The sequence below is a fragment of the Phytophthora ramorum genome (assembly GCF_020800215.1).
Source record: "Phytophthora ramorum isolate Pr-102 chromosome Unknown Phyram_PR-102_s0014, whole genome shotgun sequence".
Taxonomy (NCBI): Eukaryota; Oomycota; class Peronosporomycetes; order Peronosporales; family Peronosporaceae; genus Phytophthora; species Phytophthora ramorum.
In genome coordinates, this window is record NW_027150660.1 from 127,513 (window position 1) to 144,601 (window position 17,089).

The window sequence follows — 17,089 nt, forward strand, 5'->3', positions numbered from 1 at the left end:
CGAGCACAAAGGCAAATAAAGAGGATGGAATGTATAACGGAGATCAGCTATGAGGCTACAACTTGCACATTCCGATACAGGTTCTGTGAAGCGCACTAAAGTTGAAACCACATGAATGAATTCGAAATGGGCGTCCACGATCGACTCCCACAACCGAATCCTCTCCAACACTAGCACGTCCGAAGCGCGATGGAGTCCAAACCCGAGCAGGATGACTACTACCTGCGGGAGACCTTACTGGAGCACGGTCGAAGCACCGACCACAACGGTATCGTAGTCGGCTCGTGGAAGACCGAGTTCTTCGACTGTTTCGACGACTGCGTCCCCAACGGTGCAATCACACTTTCCAGCAGCTCTTCGGTTGCATTCACGGCATTTACTAACTGCGCTTCGCTGTGGTGCGCTCCTTGTGGCAGGGGTCATGGCAATTGTATCCCCCGTGGTGTCGATGGCGCAGATCAGCAAACGTCTCGGACTCGCGCCGTACTCGCTGGTCATCACCGTGTACCTGGGCCTCTACCTGCTGGCCCACCTCTCCGCGTCGCTCGAGTATCCGTTCTTCATCTTCGTATGCGTCGCGGCGGGGATGGCGTCCGTGATGTGGGTGGCCATCCCCATCGGAGTCATCCTCCTCCGAGTCCACATTCGCGAGCTGTTCTCCATCCCGGGCAACATCGCAGAAGACGTCGTGCTCGCGTTCGTGTGCGGACCCTGCGCTATCGCTCAGATGGCTACGCGCATGGCCTCGTACGAACCTGGAACCTGCTCGTTCGGTCCGAGGGCTACGCTCGAAGGGTACGTGCATCAGTGAGCGTCATACTAGCAGCAGCATGTAAAGCAACAGCATGTCAGCAGCATGTCGAAGCTAGCTGAGGGGTACTTTAGCTGGTGGAAGTCGGTCGTCCCAAAGCAAACAACGTCAGGCAGTGTTCGCCACATTGATCAAGGCTTCAACGAAGAAGCTGGATAGCTTCCGATTCCAGCTTCGATTCGGTGCCTTCCACGTTGGTATCGAAGTTGTACTGATGGTGCTGAAGTACCCGGTCATGATGCGAGCTCTTCTTACTCATAGTCGAACAGCACAGCAGATACGGTGTCGGCGTGGACCTCCTACACAACTACATGCGGACGAATTCCATCCGCCCAGCCTCTTCGACGACCACTTTGCTGTCTACTTCTTGATCACTTTTTGGCAGCTCACACTCAAATTCACTGCGTCACAAGAGAAGCAGTCCTCCGAGTACCATGAGGTCCCAACAGCAGTCGTCCACCACGTTCGTCTATCAGAACAAGCTCGAACTCGGCGAGGGCGTCGACCACAACGGCATCACCGTCGGCGGGTGGAGCAATGGTCTCTTCAACTGCTGCGACGACATGATCCCCAACGGTAGCGAGCTCTGTGTCAACTTCACCAAGTGATCGCAGCTCTCCTAACTCACTTCTGCTGCTTCACCCGCCAGGTTTGCTGGCGTTCTGTTGCCCCGTGATCTCAGTGGCTCAGATCACTGTTCGCATCAGACTTGCGCACTACTCGATCATCCTCGGCACGTACGCGGCGCTCTATCTCCTGGGACTGGTAGCTGCTGCGGCCGACGACCCCATTCTTCTATCACTGTGCGCACTGGCCGAACTCATCGCAACCGCCAGCGTCGCGTGCCTCCGTACCAAAATGCGGGAGCTCTTTTCCATCCCCGGCACTACCTTCCAAGACACGGCTTTCGTAGTCTTCTGTCGCCCCTGTGCCATCGCTCAGATGGCCACGCACGTCGACGCCTACCACACCGGCAAGTGCATGTTCCGAGCTCGCGACACCCTGCCAGGATATGTTCATGAATAAGGAGGACATCAGGCGATCGCCATCCACACTCACGTCAAGTGTACAACATGCATAAGCTTATATGAACGAGCGCACTTCCATTGCCTACGCAAAATTCACATGAAGACCCCGCGTTTTGCCGCGACAGGAGCTTACCTCGGCTCTTTGCCGCCTGGTCCTTTTGAGGTGAACGCTGCTCACTTCAACTTGGTCTTCGCCTAATAGCAGCCCCGCCCTCTATTCAGGTTATCACACTACCTCCCTTCACTTACAAATGCCAAGTCAAACTTCAAGGGGGAGAATCCGATCTTGTCAAATCCGAAGAAGAGAGAATCAGGTGTCCACGATGAAGGTGTTCGGTCCGTTGTTCCTCGCTGCTGCGACTGCGTTTGCGCACGCCAACGCTCTGACTAGCGACTTGCCGCCGTCCCTGACTGCCTCCGAGCAGCAGACGTGGGGGGCCTTCGTAGACTACGCGCTGGACTTCCAGAAGGACTACCGCTACTTTGGCAACGAGCAGGACCTGGTGCAGCACAAATTCCGGGCGTTTGCGACCAATTTGGAGCGCATCAACGCGCACAACGAGGGCTACGAGCGCGGGGAGTTTAGCTTCACGCTGGGGCTCAACGAGCTCGCGGACCTCACGGATTCCGAGTACAAGCAGCTGCTGAGCTACCGAGCGAGCGAGTCCGAAGCTACCGAGACGTTTTCCAAGCCGGAGAACGTGGAGGACCTGCCGGACATTTGGGACTGGCGCGAGCATGACACCGTGACGCCCGTGAAGAACCAGGGACAGTGTGGCTCGTGCTGGGCCTTCTCGGCAGTGGCAGCCATGGAGTGCGCCTACGCTCTGAGTACTGGCACGCTCGAGTCGTTCTCCGAGCAGGAACTTGTGGACTGCACGCTGGACGGGATCGACAGCTGCAACCATGGAGGGGAGATGAGTGAGGGCTACGAGGAGATTATCAAACGCCACGGAGGCAAGATCGACCGGGAGAAGGACTACGAGTACACGGCCGAGTCCAAGGGCGTGTGCAACGCCAAGGACGAGAAGGCTATCGGCCACTTTACGGCGTACGCCAATGTGACGTCGGGTGACGAAGGCGCACTGCAAGCGGCCATTGCCACCAAGGGTGTGCAGGCGGTGGCGATCGACGCGAGCAGCTTCACGTTCCAGCTGTACCGCCACGGCGTGTACAGCTGGCCGCTGTGTGGCAACGCGCCCGATGCGCTGGACCACGGCGTGGCGGCGGCCGGCTATGGAGTCTACAAGAAGAAGGACTTTTGGCTCGTCAAGAACTCGTGGGGCGACTCCTGGGGCATGAAGGGCTACATCATGATGAGCCGCAACAAGGACAACCAGTGCGGCATCGCCACGGACGCCTCGTACCCGATCATGACGAAAGGGGAGGAGACTGCCCTCAAGATGGAGAGCGTGGCGATGGTCGAGGAGACGACGGAGGTGGCCAGCATCATGTGAGCTTGCGAGCGACGGATGCCCAACGCCCAGTACGGAGCGGTATAATGCATGTAAAGTTTGACAGCCTCCTCCGACCGGTAGGTCTCGGAGAGATGGATGCTGTTACGAATGCACACGTTGCCGTCTTTTACTTTCGTCTTGGTTGGCAGCTTTGCGTAGATGTTGATGGCAAGGATGGCGACGTTTGGCACACGTCGCAGGTAAATCGGACATAGTCGGATGCTACCCCTATCCTCTCGCACAATCTTTCCAAATGATTGTGCCCGAAGCCAGGGTGCCCAAAATACGTCCCCAAAAGGAGTACAGAAACAAATCTTGGCAAAATGGCATTCCATAACCAAAATACCAAAGCAGAGTGATTGAAGTATTAGTAGGGCCCACTCTCGATGTTGAGCGAGTGACATAACCATCCACAAGGTTCTCTCGCCTTTCAAACGATGAATCCGGCATTGGCCCCGCGAAAGACTGCAAGTGATCAACGAGGAAACGCTTTCATTAAGATTTCTCTTCAGTCCCAGCCACCCTCACTCTCTTACTTTTCATTTCGCCTACTCGTCGGGACTGCCAGCTACCGACAAACCATCGAATCAGCTAGAGCTGCTCGCTTTTACCATGCAGTCCAAGTTTCTCATCGTGTGCTGCCTGTGTGCCGCCGCCTCGATCCTGCACGCGACCGAGGCCGGTCCAGCAACCTGGACTCTGGCCAGGACTACTACGGACACCCGTAGCACCGCCACGACAAGCACTACCGTCGCCGCCTCGCCGAGGACAAGGCCGCTACCGAGTCGGAAGGACTACGACGAGGCTACGGATACGATGACTATGACTACAAGGGCTACGGTGGTGACTACGACGACTTCGGCCACGACGACTACAGCTATGGCAAGGACGTCTACGACTATGGATACGGCTACCCGGACTACTCGTCGTACGGCGGAGGCTTCGGCTATTACTCGGACTCGTACTCGACCTACGGCTACGGCTACGGCTACCCGGGCAACTTCGGCTACGGCTACGGGTACCCGGGCTACTTTGGCTACGAGTCTACTGCGACGGATGCTGATGCTGTTACAAAGGAGTCTGCTACTGTTGCCGTGGATGATGCGTCGGTCAAGCCAATGGAAACGAAGGAGAGCTAGATGTAGCAAATACAAATGCCAGTTGATAGAGCGATGCTGGCATTTCGTGCACCAGCGTATCCGTCGGGGATACTTTAAAGCCCATTTTTATGGAGAGCATTTTACGGGCAATGTATCCGGAAAAGCAGCCCAAAACTGGACTATACAAACCGCAAGATCGATTCTGAACTTTGCGCACTTCAAGCGTCACATCGCATGTGCGGCCCAATTTGGCCTCACTGCAAGTTAGCGCCGCAAAAGCGCAAAACAGGCAGCAGCGCGAGGAGGTCTTGCCCCTAGGCACAGAGCAGCCCGAGCCAGTGGTGGAGGCAGCCGCGAGATGGGATTCAGTAGCCGCGGGGGCAAACTTCAACTGGGGGGCGACGTCAGTGGCGGCGTCACAAGCCCAGTGCCGTCGCCTCTTCTTCGCCCAAAATGACGTATCGTGTCTTTCCCCCAAGCAGCTCGCCCAAATCTGTGACGCGGAGGCTCGTACTCCGCGCGCATTGGTCAAAATGCGCCTTCCGAAGCAGCTGTCATTCGCCAAAACTCGAATACGCGCCTCGCATTGGCCATAAAGCGTTCGGAGCGCGGGCCGCACGTGTCATGTCTCGCTTCGTACTTAGCGTTGAACCCTCACTTTTCGAGTGTCTTTTGCTTACTCGGCAACGAGTGGACATGTTTTCCCTCTGGGGCGGGCCGTTTCCTTCCCTTTCTTCCCGAGTTGGTACATTTCCCAATTAGCCCTACGTCTGCCACGCCTTCACGTTGTACCAGACTTCACACCATGGAGAGCACCAGAACCACCAGCTCCAACGCCCAGCTGCAGCTCAGCTCCTTCATGTCGCTCGACGCCGACGACGAGATGGCCCAGCTCATCCTCGAGGTACGAAGCTGCAACTGTGTATCATTCCACTAGCTACACACACTAACGGACCCTTTTGCCCACTGCAGGAGCTTTCGTACATGCGGCGCTCGTTCACGGGAGTTGCGGCCGAGATCGCCAGCTCCCCGTCCAGCACGTCGTCCACGGGGCTCAACGCTATTTCGGAGGATGACGAAGAGGAGGAGGAATAGACTGCTTCCCCATACAATCAATAGAGAACCACGCGATGAGGGACGGGTGCATCACGCGGCCAGAACTCGCGCAGACCCCGCACTGTCGAGGGGGCAGTGGAGGGTACTAGCATGATCAAGAGAGGAAGGGGGTAGCAATTGCAACGCGCTATTTATCAATGCAATGTCTTTTTCTAAGTTTCGACGAGCATGGAGCGTGACGGTTTCTGGTGGTGAGAGCTTCTCGTGAGTTTCTGCCAGAAACGTTCTGGTGGTGGCGACGGATTCACTAGGCGCTCGGCAACGCCACCACCGGCAGCGATCTTATGACGCAGGATCCCCTCGTCTTATGACACATCAAAGTAGAAAGCCCGGTATTCTGGGGTTACCAGCAAAACACGAAAACATGGGCTCATCCAGGCCGCAGGTTTCGACCTGAGGTCGGTAAACCCCGTGACGAAAATGTCGTCCTGGGGCCAACAGCATCGAAATGAAGGCAACGGAGGCCGAATGAAGGCAAAGGAGGCCGACCCGAGGGATTACCATTTACCATTACCATCGGTAGGATTTTGGGTTACTCTGCCGTTCGACAAAGTACGAACTCACTCGCCGACTCTCCCAAGGCCTCAGCACCATGTTCGAGCTCTCAACGTCCAAGGACGAGTTCGTCTCTGCGTACACCAACAAGCTGGAAGGCGGCAATGACGCCGCCGACCGCAACGGACTCATGCTCGGCCGCTGGTCCGTCGGGTTTCTCAGCTGCTTCACTGACTGCGTCCCCAACGGTCTCATGGCCGTCGCATGCCCCGGAGTCTCCGTGGCACAGATCACGGCTCGGCTGGGAGTGATGCGCTACTCGCTGGCGCTTCAGGTCTACGCGGCGCTGTATCTGCTAGTGCTGCTGACGGTTGTGGCAGATAATGCAGTCGTCAACCTCCTGTGTGTGGCAGCTGCGGTAGCTGCAGCGTTTGCCGTCTCCCGACTGCGGACTAAGATGCGCGTGCTGTTCGACATCCCGGGAAATTCTGCGCTGGATGTGGCAAGCGCCTTCGTGTGCGCACCCTGCACTATTGCGCAGATGGCTTCCCACGCGCAGGCGTATCGGCCGGGAGGGTGCTCGTTCCGCGCTCGATCGACGTTGGAGGGCTACGTGGGTCAGTGAAGCGGCCGAATCGAAGAACTACATTAGCAACATTTCCTTACCATGAGTTTGTTCTTGAACAGCAAAATAATAAGACCACAAGGCTTGCTGCAAGGCTACTTCGGAATGTCGAGCTGGACTCAGCAGTCGGAGTCAGGTGGCTGCTGCGGCAGCATCAAGTACTGGAGGAAAAACAACTGTAATATCCAAGTCGTTGCCTTTCTAATTGAAAACGCGGGCATGAACAGGAGCAATGAAGACGGAGACTCGCCATTGGACCCGATATCTACAAAACGGACGGAGAAGACTACACAACACTGACTCATGCCGCTGTGTCCGGATTCCTTGATGTTGTCGAGCTGCTGCTGGAGAAGGGGGCCGAAGTTGACAAGGCGGAGGGAGAAAAGCCGCTGATGTACGAAGACCAGATCGATGTCGGAAGTTCGTGCTGGAGAAGAGGGTTAATGTTGACAGTGAAAGTCAAACCGAAGGGTTCACGGCGCTCTTGTATTATGCTTCGTTGATATTGCCCAGCTCCTGTTGGGCCATGAAGTCGACATCATGAAGACGAAGTAAAGCGGGCTCGTAGTTCTCGGCATGGCTGCTCATCTCGGCCAGTTGGAGTTCGTGAAGGTTTTGTTAGAGAAAGGAGCTAACGTTAGCAAGCCGGACGAGGTCGGATACACGGCCATGACTTGAGCTGCTTTCTCCAGCAACTTCTATATGACACAATTACTGCTGGAGAATGCAGCAGATTTCAACAAGGCGGAGGGAGAAGAAGATACACCTATGATGTATGCAGCGTATGAAGGTTACATCGACGCTGTGCAATTCTTGGAGAAGGCGGCCGACGTCGACAGCGCAAGCAAAACGAAAGGGGTTTACGGCGCTCCTGTGCGTTGCGGAAATGGCTACACTGGTATTGCTCAACTATTACTCGAACAATGGATCTGACCTCCGCAAGGCGAAGAAAGACGAGGTGTCAGCTTTCATAATGGCTGCTGACTTTAGTCACGCGGGCGTCGAGGAACTCCTACTTGATAATGGAGCCTCAATTCAAAAGACAGGTGGCGAGGGTTGTACTGCTCTCAATTATGCTGCGCACTTTGGACACGCTGCTGTTGTAGACATTCTATTGCAGCGTGGGACTGTCATTGACATTGCGTCACAACAACCAATGATGAAGCAATGGCTCTCTTAATGGTAACGGTGTTTGGTCATAGCTATGTAGCCCGCGCGCTTATAAGGCATGGCACCGACGTAAATTTGTTAGATTCGACTGGGTGTACCGCGTTGATGTTGACAAACAAGAATGAGAATATGGAGCTCCTGAAACTTCTTGTAGAAGGTTGACGCTGCTGTAAACGCAAAAGCAGATAATGAGAACACCACATCGCACTTCGCTGCGCTCACGGAAAACGCAGAGTGCGCTCAATTGTTGTTGGATCATAGAGCCGAGGTCAACGCGGCTGGTAGCAACAACTACTCATCTCTTCAATATGCGGTGGGTGCTGAGCATATCGAGATTGCAAAACGGTTGGTATCCAGTGGCGCTTAGATTAACAATCACGGCGACGACGGCGAACACCTCTGTATCAAGCTGCCATTCGCGGTAAACTAGACTCAGCTCGTTTACTGCTGGAGCGCGAAGCCGATCCAAACGTGGTGAATGTAGTTGGATGGATGCCACTCGTCATTGCTTCGGAACGTGGTCATATCGACATTATCGTTGCGAGACCAGAAAAGCACTCAAATAGCACGAAGCCAAACACTCAAAAGCAGAAACGTCTTCTTCGGCAACCTCCTTGCTACACGCAATCCACCAGACTGGTTTATCCCGAGTCGAGAAGCTCGCAAAGGCCAGATTTTCTGCTGGATCGTTCGGCAAAGTGTACCGAGGATGGTGGCTCAGCACACGCGTCTTAATCAAGACCGTTCCACCGAGAAGCTGCGTTTGGCAAAAACCTGGTCCGTGCTGTTCGTCGGCGCCTGTAATAAAGACTTAACCTATTTCTTCGTGTGTGAGGAGGCCACGAACGGCAAACTACTCGACTATTTCTTCTGTGCATGTGAAGAAGATATTCACACTTCCTACACGAGAAACATATCGTGCACAACAATGGCCTGAAGTGCAATCAGATCCTAGTGAGCCAAGACGGTGAGGCCATGCTCACAGATTTCGGGCCGAGCTTTTTGACCATTGAGCGGAGCGGAGAAGAAGATGCCATTCGATGGAAGGTGACCCAGAAGGACACACCCGTGGTACCTCGGACCTGTACTCGTTCGGTATGTGTATGGTGGAGGCGGTGGCGACAGAAGTTTCACGTGACTCGCAAGAATGTTTGCCTCAGCCGAAGGTAAGGTGTGAACGACCCGCAGTGGGAGCTGGTGGAGAAATTGTGTGTTCCTGAGCCATCGCAGCGCTTCGAACTGATCTGTGCAAGAGCATCTGGTTACCATGCGTGAGGCTGAATGATAGCTGACGATATGAGCGACTACAGCTTGGTAATGACCCAGCAAATACCTTAATCGCTCTTGTTTTGGCGTACATAGGATTTGAGTGCCATGGCATGGCACCCGTCCTCGAAATTGAGAGTCTCGTGTTTCCCTCCCAATTTGAGACCTATTTCCGGCGGTAATCATGATCCGAAACTGCCGAGGCCGTGCATTACCGGTACATGTCCCGGTACGCCGATAACCTCAATTTTTCGAACAGATTTCGCCCTCACTGCAAACACCGCGTTCAAGTTAATAGCCTGTAAGTCAATTATATCATTATATCCCATAGGTAGTAGGCCCCGATTTGAAATCCGCAAGTCGGAGGAGACCGCATCGACGTAACTGTTGATGGCACTGCATAGGTGCCACTCAAGCAACCGCAGACGAATATGGCACGCTAGATGCCATCAACAGATTAGAAATATGAAAACTTCTTCAGTCCATATCCTTTCGAAGCCACGACACTGATACCGATGCTAGAAGGGAGGGCGAACTCTGTAGCTGATAGGAATCCTGTCACAAAAGGATAGACGGATCGCCCTTTTACGTTGGAGGCATGTTGGAGCCGGGTAGTTTATCTTGGGTTGTGTTCAATTCCAGACAGCACATGGTAAACATACGTATGTACAGTGTTTTCATACAGCAAATCACTTGATTTGACTACTGTATGGCTTTGACCTTACCACCGTCGCATTAAGGCATATTCGAGGAATAGAGGTAATTAATTACCGAGCAGCGCTTCGTTTCTCTCCGCTATTCGTTTCGTACATGATATGGAGATAGAGCCTCCTATCTCACATATCGTCCTCATGCTTTCGGCTTCGGCGGGGAATCCTCTACCCCTGCTTCGCCGTGACCGCGCTCCGGGACGGTGTTAGGTTGGTAGGACCGCGGTTATGGTCAACCACGTTTCCCACCAACTCTGTGTGCTATCCCAGTGATTGGCGTGTGTTTGTACTATTTTCTGGATTACGCACCTGGTCTGTCTACATGTGTTACCCTTTCAAATCAATACCAGCGTTGTGTCTGTTTTCAAATTTCATCATGATTTCCTTGATATCAATATGTATCATACGCAGAGAAAAAATATCGACTGCTGTACTCGTGTAGCACGAAACGAGCCGCCTTCCAGCGTCCCTACGCTTCGATAGTTCACGATATAGACAGAATCTCCTTGCGAATGCAATATGCGGCTCGCAGGTGAGCCGGGGCTGGACCCACCTTCGATATCATGGATGTACCGATTAGCCAACATGGTCTTGCCGCAACCATAGGTATGCCACAGATGGTGGGGGGGGGGGGGGGGGGGGGGCTTTTGTTTTGCACACTCTTCACCATTCTAACAAGTGAATACGAAAATGTTTACAAGTTTTTGTGAGTTTTTTTTTGCAAACATTTGTTCTTATGACATCCGCTCCACATCAACCAGTATTATAAAAGACGGCCCTGGCGATCCGGAAGGTGTGTCACTCCTACACGGTGTCGCACTGCGCACTACCGGTAGTGCCAATTATTAAGGTAGGGTGCTCTAGGTGTCGTGCTGTCGTATATCGATGGTGCACTAATAACGCCATTCCAGCAAACGACACGAGCATTCCCATCTTGCACCTCCATCACACGCGCTTATCTCTAAACAACTGGGATGATAAATGAGATGTGGGGACTTCGTGTCTATTATACTAGTACTACTGTAATAGTAAACAATACTGTAGACAGTGTCGACAGTATAGTATACTAGTATTGATCTGTTGTACTGAACATATACAGTACTAGGATATTGTCATTGATCTGCTGTACACGTGCTAGTACCGGGAATACCAAGACTGGATATAATCTGCTGTACATATGGTACAGTAACAGACCAATAACTCTATGGCAGTTATTAATCTGTTATACTAGTATTACCGTTAAGCAGTTGAATATCCAAACCACGACGACCTTCTGATTCCAAACCCACTGCATATTTCCCCTCTGACAGCATTTTATTATTGAGAGGAGGCATTGCAATTAAGACCTCGCCGTTTAGAACGGTACACTCGGACTTATGACGGTCATTGATACGTTGCTCACCACTCTCGGGCGATTCGCGCGCAGTTTTTACTTGTACGATTTTGTCAAAATATAACGAATAATACTGTATAAAGAACATATCGCTTAAATTCTAAATAAATACGAAACCTATCATTTCCCTGTTACTTTTTGTTTAATCTCCCATCGCAGCTTACGACGACAGCAATGCATAGTGAGTGCATTGTACAAGTCTCTAGGCCACCAGCAGGTGGCCTTGAGACTTTCTACTGCAGAGGCACAGCACATCTGTAGATCCAATCTGGCTTTGCTGTTCGCGGGCTTCCGCATGTTCCGGTACATGGAGTTCATTTCGCATCTCGCTCTCAAGGACTCAAGTACTCCCCCCCTCAACAACTCCAAGCAGCCATGCGTCTAAGCGTCGTTTCTTTAGCGGTTGCGTTTGTAGTCCTTTCCAACTGTGATGCTGCTTCAGTAGACCAGACCAAGATCTCTAAGATGGCAACGGTGGGCAAGATCGACGCCGAGGGCCGTGTCCTTGCTGACAATCGATCGTTGCGAGGATATAAGCGGACCGAGGCCGAAGATGAGGACAGAGCAATCAGTGCCTCGCTTGACGACGTCATTCTAAAGCTCAACGCGGGAAAATCCTCCTTGCAGCACGTGGTTGATGTGAAAGCACTGGACAAAGCGGTGAAGAAAGCGTTCAAGCAAATAAGTGCCCAGAAAAAATCCTATCTGGAGAAGGTTTTCACCGAGTCGAATTTGGACAAGATGCTGACGAACGAAAAGCACGCCGAGGCGACGTTTTTGGAGTGGTATGCGCTTGGCCTCACAGGCAAAAGGATCACGAGTAGCCTCGCAGGTGTGGGCGCACACTACGGTACCCTGTTCGCTCAGTATACCACCTTCATTAACCGGTTTAAAGGAGTTGCGTAGGAATCTCCTCCGCGCTATTCTTCAGTAATGCACTCCAATACACTCTTCGTCTAACAGTACTGGACAACGAAAGAATAAAAAAGTTGATGGCAAAGACACCCTTAAATAAACGTGGTCAGAGCAATTTATATCTGGATAAGGAGCGTACGCCAACAAGAATCTTTTGGAATGATACGCGCTCGACCTCACAAACAAAAAATGCTTTGGAAGTCCTACTGTAGTGGATGCCAGATATTTCATCTTGGTGTCACCACGCCTGCGGACAAGCTATCCCAGCATGTGATCACAGATGACCCAGATGTGTCTGACGGTCGCCAGCCTCAGGCAATGGGTCGCCATATTTTAACCGGTCTGGCTGTCAGTGCCAGATCCGGCCTACATGAGGAACTTAGTATGTCGAAGTGCATGTTGCATCCAGGACTCTGTCCACTACATTCCGGCTCTTACTTCGTCAGCTCCATGGGGACGCCCTTGGATCAAGCTGACCGAAGTAGACCAGAGCGAAGGGCTGGTTAGCATCAGACCCGGACCTCACTTCTCAACTTTCCATCTAGCTACCAATCCATCAATACACTCGGCTTAGTTCCGTGCGGGGTGGCTCCCGCATCGTCGTGTGTTTACAGATCGGTACTTCTACCCGGGAAACACTACACCTACATGAGTATGGGGCGAATTCCGGTACCAACGCTGCAATTAAAATTAAGAGGAACTGAGCCAACGGAGCAGGTGCCGCCCGAAACGGTTGCTGCTGGCATTCTCTTGGTTGTCACGAGTCGTGGCCGCCGCTTTTTAAAAAAAAAGTAAACGAGGATTTTCAAGTAGATCGGTAGAAACAACTTAAAAATGACATGGACAACCTCAACACTGTAGCTTAATTTGCGCTTGAGTCACTGGGGCTTGAAGACATAAATTACAGAGTGCATTGCATGCATTCATTAGCTCGTCCTGGAATCAAACGTCTATTTGGTGGTGGTGATTGGTACAAGGCACAGTTAATATGACGGTGCTTGGCGTCCGAATGGCAGGTCACGAGGGTTGCCGTCCTTATCCGAGAAAAGCCACTTTTCAATTGCTTGCAGCGCCGACGGCGTTTTTTGTGGGGTAACTGATCGACCAGTTCGCCTTTGTCGTCGAGGGCCTGGAGCGGCATGTCGTTGCTTAAACGGGAAGAACTGACTGGAAGCCATCCCAGCGTTCTCGCCTGCGAACGCTCCACTCTGAGGAGAACTCTCCACTTTCGTTGCAGGTGTCGGTGCTGCTGGTACTGCGTTTGGTAGCAACCAATTCGCGATTCGATCCGACAGCGAGTTCACCTGCTTGTCCGTATCTACCACACGCTGTCTCTTCACTCTCGGAGCTTCGTGCATCCCCCCATTCACGCACGTACTGTCGTTCTCAACTTCTCGTTTGCGCATAGCAGGCGGGAACGATGCCACGGCCAAGAATCTAGTTGACGGCGTTCGCTCCGGCGTCTCTTCCGGCACCACCTCCTTTCCTTCCAACGGTTTAGGAGCCATCATCAAATTTCTCGGCTCCGGCATCGGCAACGACACCAAATTCTGATGGCGCCCAACAAACAAATGCAGCTCGTTCGCTTGATTCTGCAACAACTCCAACTCAAGCTCCAACGCCGAAATCTGCACCAAACAGAAATAAGATCAGCTGCCTAAACACAGTTTTAAAAAAATCATCAGCTCTCTACCGGAGATCTCTGGAATCTGCAGCTAAAAAGGATTTCGCTGATCGTGTCCTTGTCGTGTTTCTTGAGCACCTGCCACTTCTCCCTCTTTCTCTGGTCCTGTAGCGTAGCCAATGGCAAAATTACCGTCCCGACCACCTCGTCGGCGCCGATTCTCTCCTCTTGCATCACATCCAGTCTCAGCGTCCCCACAGCAGCTGGGAGACCTTGAAACAGCAGCGCTTCGCTCCATTTCGGCGCGTAGTCCACCGGTCTCTTGGTGGTCATTTTCTGCTCCATAACTGTACTGTTCTTCAACTGTTCTCCTAGGGTGTTCACCTCCACGGTCACGCGTACGTACGTCTGCTGGCCCGAGAGGAAACCCGCCTTGAAGAGCATGTTTCGACCGCCCTCCACCCTGAGCTCGAGTTGTGCCACGCTTTGACCCGAGTCCAGACGCTCGTCCACGCCTGTAACAGCATTGTAGCGGACTTCGTGCTGCAGGAGACGAAGCTGCTGCGTTTTAGTGGCGCGCGTCTCGTCCAGACGGCGGATGCGCGCCGCCACGTCGTCCACGGCGCTCATTAGGAGAACGAAGAGGGGGGCTCAGGAGAAGAGAGCAAGCAACGAATGCAGGAAAACGACAAACTCAGATGGAGGGGCTTTCTGACTTTATTTCGCGCGGACCAATAAGAACGCGCCGTTTGAAGCCGGAATTCCAACGGCAAGTTTGTACTTACCGTAGCTTAAAACACTTTGGAAAAAAACATCAAGTGGCGGATGTATTTGCTACAGCAACTGCCTTTTTCTTCTTCACGCTACACATCTTGCCGTGGGCTACATCGTTTGTTGCCCATCGTCTACGTCGCTTGCACGCTTGGTTGCCTTACTTACTCTTCGCCTTGTTGGCGGCGTCGGATTTGGTCTCCTTTGACGGCGTCTTGCTTTCCTCTTTTTCCACCGGCTTGACCGACGCATCATCCACGGCAACAGTAGCAGACTCCTTTGTAACAGCATCAGCATCCGTCGCACTAGACTCGTAGCCAAAGTAGCCCGGGTACCCGTAGCCGTAGCCGAAGTTGCCCGGGTAGCCGTACGACGAGTAGCCGTAGGTCGAGTACGAGTCCGGGTAGTAGCCGAAGCCTCCGCCGTACGACGAGTAGTCCGGGTAGCCGTATCCATAGTCGTATCCTCCGTAGCCCTTGCCGTAGTCGTAGACGTCCTTGCCATAGCTGTAGTAGTCGTCGCCATGGCTGTAGTCGTCGTGGCCGTAGTCATCGTGGCCGTAGTCGTCGTAGTCGTTGCCGTAGCTTTTGTAGCCGTAGCTGTAGCCTCCACCGTAGCCCTTGCAGTCATAGTCGTCGTGACCGTATCCGTAGCCCTTGCCGTACTCGTCGTAGTCCTTCTTGCCGTAGTCCTTGCGATCGTAGTCGTCATGCTTGCGATCGTGGTCGTCATGCTTGCGATCGTGGTCATCATGCTTGCGATCGTGGTCGTGGTCGTCATGCTTGCGACCATAGTCGTAGTCGGACGACTCGGTGGCGGCCTTGTCCTCGGCGAGGCGGCGACGGTAGTGCTTGTCGTGGCGGTGCTTCTTCGGGTGTCCGTAATAGCCCTTGCCGGAGCCCAGGTTGCGGCGCGGCGCGACTCCGCGTGCTGGACCAGCGTCGGTCGCGTGCAGGATTGAGGCGGCGACGCACAGCCCGAGCATAAGAAGAAGCTTGGAGTGCATGTTGGAGGCGAGGGAGGAACTTGGATTGGTCGACTAGCTGGTTGGTTGACTGCCGAGTGCGGAGGAGAAAGCGAAATGGAAAGTGAGAGAGCGAGGAGTGCCCAAACAAATCTGCTGCGCAGTGGACTTTGGTGTTTCTGGTGGGCGTGGCTGCGAGATCTACGTAAGATGGCAACCAGGCTCGAGAGTCCATTGCAGTCATCGGATGCAGCCTCTGGTGGATGTTGGATCCATCGATTGAGAGTCTCTTGCCTGTCAATTTGAAAGACGAGAGAGTCTTGATGGAGAAACAAGTGGTCGGACATTTTATGGCTGCGTGGGCTTCGACCCACAAGACGAGCTTCAGTTGAATGGAGAGAAGTACTATTCGTGCATGAAAAATGTTGATAAGTTTTAGTCAAAAGGTGGTTGTAACTAATAGCCACAGCACTCGTTCACGACATGGTGTGTACTGCGATAGATGACAAACTCGAGGAAATGTCGGCGCCGGCAGCTTCTAGCTTCCCTTGTGCCAGAAAAAGCTCAGACTTCTAGTCTTTTGCTACTGAAGTATTTGCTTTCAGTTTCTGCTTCCTGGTTTCATGGTTTGCCGGGGTCGAATCGCTTTTGCTCATGGAAAAACCATTTCTCCTGCACATGCCGAATTTCTCTATTCAGTGCTTGAGAAATATCTTGCCTTGGTCGAACTTGTACGCGATATACATTCTGTACAAGTGAGAAAGTACTCGCGTTGTCTGGTGTTTGATTCCGCTGCAGCTCTAGCACACTTGGTGCATCGTAGTCGGTCTTCTGGTAGATCATAAAATTATCAGCACTCGCCAGATTGATTATAACAGCTTACAACAGGTGATTCCTGTACCAGTGGTATATCATTCGAAGCACTGCGAGCTTTTTCTGGCACAAGGGAAGCTAGAAGCTGCCGGCGACGACAGTTCCTCGAGTTTGGCATCTATCGCAGTACACACCATGTCGTGAACGAGTGCTGTGGCTATTAGTTACAACCACCTTTTGACTAAAACTTATCAACATTTTTCATGCACGAATAGTACTTCTCTCCATTCAACTGAAGCTCGTCTTGTGGGTCGAAGCCCACGCAGCCATAAAATGTCCGACCACTTGTTTCTCCACCAAGACTCTCTCGTCTTTCAAATTGACAGGCAAGAGACTCTCAATCGATGGATCCAACATCCACCAGAGGCTGCATCCGATGACTGCAATGGACTCTCGAGCCTGGTTGCCATCTTACGTAGATCTCGCAGCCACGCCCACCAACAACACCAAAGTCCACTGCGCAGCAGATTTGTTTGGGCACTCCTCGCTCTCTCACTTTCCATTTCGCTTTCTCCTCCGCACTCGGCAGTCAACCAACCAGCTAGTCGACCAATCCAAGTTCCTCCCTCGCCTCCAACATGCACTCCAAGCTTCTTCTCATGCTCGGGCTGTGCGTCGCCGCCTCAATCCTGCACGCGACCGACGCTGGTCCAGCACGCGGAGTCGCGCCGCGCCGCAACCTGGGCTCCGGCAAGGGCTATTACGGACACCCGAAGAAGCACCGCCACGACAAGCACTACCGTCGCCGCCTCGCCGAGGACAAGGCCGCCA

At 53.0% G+C, this 17,089-nt stretch overlaps 7 protein-coding genes across 7 annotated transcripts; 6 read left to right on the forward strand and 1 right to left on the reverse strand.

Annotated features, from left to right (window-relative positions):
* Positions 1-189: 189 nt before the first annotated feature.
* Positions 190-811, forward strand: KRP23_12026 (uncharacterized protein; the record flags this gene model as incomplete). The annotated part of the gene is made up of 2 exons (XM_067882613.1): positions 190-331; positions 417-811. 2 exons carry the CDS (start codon positions 190-192, stop codon positions 809-811), a joined length of 537 nt encoding a protein of 178 aa, XP_067739634.1.
* Positions 812-1,245: 434 nt separating this feature from the next.
* KRP23_12027 (uncharacterized protein) lies at positions 1,246-1,837 on the forward strand (the record flags this gene model as incomplete). The annotated part of the gene is made up of 2 exons (XM_067882614.1): positions 1,246-1,387; positions 1,461-1,837. The coding sequence occupies 2 exons, from the start codon at positions 1,246-1,248 to the stop codon at positions 1,835-1,837; spliced, it is 519 nt and encodes a 172-aa protein (XP_067739635.1).
* Positions 1,838-2,162: 325 nt separating this feature from the next.
* On the forward strand, positions 2,163-3,296 carry KRP23_12028 (Counting factor associated protein D; the record flags this gene model as incomplete). Its single annotated transcript, XM_067882615.1, has 1 exon — positions 2,163-3,296. One exon carries the CDS (start codon positions 2,163-2,165, stop codon positions 3,294-3,296), a length of 1,134 nt encoding a protein of 377 aa, XP_067739636.1.
* A 1,905-nt stretch (positions 3,297-5,201) lies between these two features.
* Positions 5,202-5,491, forward strand: KRP23_12029 (uncharacterized protein; the record flags this gene model as incomplete). Its single annotated transcript, XM_067882616.1, has 2 exons — positions 5,202-5,300; positions 5,369-5,491. The coding sequence occupies 2 exons, from the start codon at positions 5,202-5,204 to the stop codon at positions 5,489-5,491; spliced, it is 222 nt and encodes a 73-aa protein (XP_067739637.1).
* A 613-nt stretch (positions 5,492-6,104) lies between these two features.
* On the forward strand, positions 6,105-6,632 carry KRP23_12030 (Protein PLANT CADMIUM RESISTANCE 2; the record flags this gene model as incomplete). The annotated part of the gene is made up of 1 exon (XM_067882617.1): positions 6,105-6,632. One exon carries the CDS (start codon positions 6,105-6,107, stop codon positions 6,630-6,632), a length of 528 nt encoding a protein of 175 aa, XP_067739638.1.
* Positions 6,633-11,546: 4,914 nt separating this feature from the next.
* KRP23_12031 (uncharacterized protein) lies at positions 11,547-12,077 on the forward strand (the record flags this gene model as incomplete). The annotated part of the gene is made up of 1 exon (XM_067882618.1): positions 11,547-12,077. The coding sequence occupies one exon, from the start codon at positions 11,547-11,549 to the stop codon at positions 12,075-12,077; it is 531 nt and encodes a 176-aa protein (XP_067739639.1).
* A 992-nt stretch (positions 12,078-13,069) lies between these two features.
* On the reverse strand, positions 13,070-14,340 carry KRP23_12032 (uncharacterized protein; the record flags this gene model as incomplete). The annotated part of the gene is made up of 2 exons (XM_067882619.1): positions 13,070-13,714; positions 13,780-14,340. 2 exons carry the CDS (start codon positions 14,338-14,340, stop codon positions 13,070-13,072), a joined length of 1,206 nt encoding a protein of 401 aa, XP_067739640.1.
* Between the last annotated feature and the right edge of the window lie 2,749 nt (positions 14,341-17,089).